This window comes from Mesitornis unicolor, unplaced genomic scaffold (genome assembly GCF_000695765.1).
Source record: "Mesitornis unicolor isolate BGI_N332 unplaced genomic scaffold, ASM69576v1 scaffold18206, whole genome shotgun sequence".
NCBI classification, from domain to species: domain Eukaryota; kingdom Metazoa; phylum Chordata; class Aves; order Mesitornithiformes; family Mesitornithidae; genus Mesitornis; species Mesitornis unicolor.
In genome coordinates, this window is record NW_010190534.1 from 1 (window position 1) to 2,169 (window position 2,169).

At 46.4% G+C, this 2,169-nt stretch overlaps 1 protein-coding gene across 1 annotated transcript; it reads left to right on the forward strand.

Moving 5' to 3' along the window:
• Positions 1-705: 705 nt before the first annotated feature.
• Positions 706-1,688, forward strand: LOC104535021 (olfactory receptor 14A16-like; the record flags this gene model as incomplete). Its single annotated transcript, XM_010186436.1, is given in 3 exon segments — positions 706-797; positions 799-1,542; positions 1,545-1,688. Coding segments are annotated over 3 exon segments (980 nt in total), but the record flags the coding sequence as incomplete, so codon positions are not given.
• Positions 1,689-2,169: the final 481 nt, after the last annotated feature.

Sequence of the window (2,169 nt, forward strand, 5' to 3'; positions counted from 1 at the left end):
TTACTACCACCCTCTGGGAACGGCCCATCAGTCAGTTCCCCACCCATCTCACAGACCACTTACTGAGGTTGTAGTTTATCAGTTTTTCAAGGAGGAAGCTGTGGGGCACCATGTCGAAAACCTTGGAGAAGTTGAAGTAGACAACATCCACTGCTCGCCCCACATCAACTGAACCGAATTTAGCAGTCTGGGCACACCACTCATCCTGCATCAACCGAATGGGTCACTCCGTCATAGAAAGCAATCAGATTTGTTAAGCATGATCTGCCCCTGGTGAATCCATGTTGGCTTTTCCCAATCACATGTCCCAGTTTACTGGTGATATTACTCAGGAGGATTTGCTTCATAATCTTCCCGGGGATCAGCATGAGGCTAATGGGCCTATAATTACCTGGGTCCTCCTTGGAGCCCTTCTTGTATATATTTTTAAATCTGAGATCCCTTGTCGTGACAGCAGAGCAGAGATGACTCCTTGGGAGCCCACAGTCCTGCTTCTTATTACACAGTCAGCCATCACAAACCAGAGAAATAAATGCATTTTAACTGGTTGGGTGAGGTGTCAAATTTTATGAGAAATCGACTGGCTTTGCTCTAGCAAGGGGAGTTGGACTGGATGATCTTTGGAGGTCCCTTCCAACACCTATCATTCTGTGATTCTATAAGAAGTCTGTCCTAACTTTTTGCTGACTTTTTCTCCTTGGACAGTCACCCATGCCCAGAGGAAGAAAATATCCAAGTACAGCTCCATCACCCAGTTCCTCCTCCTGGCATTCATAGACACACTGGAGCTTCAGCTCTTTTTACTTCTGGCTCTTCTTGGGCATCTACCTGGCTGCTCTCCTGGGCAACTGCCTAGTTATCATGACCATAGACTGCAACCACTGCCTCTGCACCCCCATGTACTTCTTCCTCCTCAGCCTCTCTCTTCTTGACCTGGACTCCATCTCCACTGTTCCCCTCAAAGCCGTGGCTAATTCCTCATTGGACACCAGGGTCATTTCCTATGCAGGATGTGTTGCACAGGTGTTTATTTTAGTGTTCTTGATCACAGCAGAGTTTTATCTTCTCATAGCCATTGCCTACGACTGCTACATTGCTATCTGCAAACGCCTGTACTATGGGACTCTCCTGGGCAGCAGAGCTTGTGTCCACATAGGAAAGGCTGCCTGGGGCAGTGGGTTTCTATATGCTCTCCTGCATGCTTCCAATACATTTTCCCTACCCCTCTGCCAAGGCAATGCTGTGGACCAGTTCTTCTGTGAAATCCTCCAGATCCTCAAGCTCTCCTGCTCAGACGCCTACCTCAGGCAAGTCAGGCTTCTTTTTTTTAGTGTTTGTTTAGTCTTTGGTGGTTTTGTTTTCATCGTGCTGTCTTATGTGCAGATATTTAGGGCTGTGTTGAGGATCCCCTCTGAGCAGGGTCAGCACAAAGCCTTTTCCACGTGCCTTCCTTACCTGGCTGTGATCACCTTGTTTCTAAGTACTTCAGCATTTGCCTACCAGAAGCCCTCCTTCATCTCCTCCTCATCTCTGGATCTCTCCTATCCTCAGTGGTGCATCCAGCAGTGAACCCCCTTATCTACGACATGAGAAACCAAGGGATCAAGGATGCCTTGTGGAAAATATTTGAATACACACTATTCCAGCAACAATATGTGCCCATCATCTTCACAGGACTCCCAGGGTAGCTCAGGAAATCCCAGCACTAGCTTTTGTTCATATGCATCATTATATTATTTCCTTTGATTTTTGTTGGTTTTGTTTTGTTTTTGTTGGTTGAAGTTTTATTTACTTGTTTGTTTGTTTTTATTAATACCTGTGATATTATTCTTGACGTCATAACTGTGTTTTGTGATGCAAAGACCTCAGAGATATCCCTGGGGGTCCTGGGGAACTGACTGTGAAACAAATGGATCCAGTCTCCCTGTATAGACAAACTCAATGAACAAACTAGCAGAAAACAATTTGTCTCAGCTCCCATCTATTAATATCTTCCCTGGACCTGGAGGCACAGCCACAGCATGCAGGTGGATGTTCAGGAGCCAAGAGCCCAGATGGCAGCCCTGGTGGCCCTCAGAGCTGCCTGTTGTGAAAATGGGGAAATAAATTTGGTCTTGTGAGGCTGGCACTGAGTATGCGACAGACACAAGTCAGGGAACAAATAGTAAT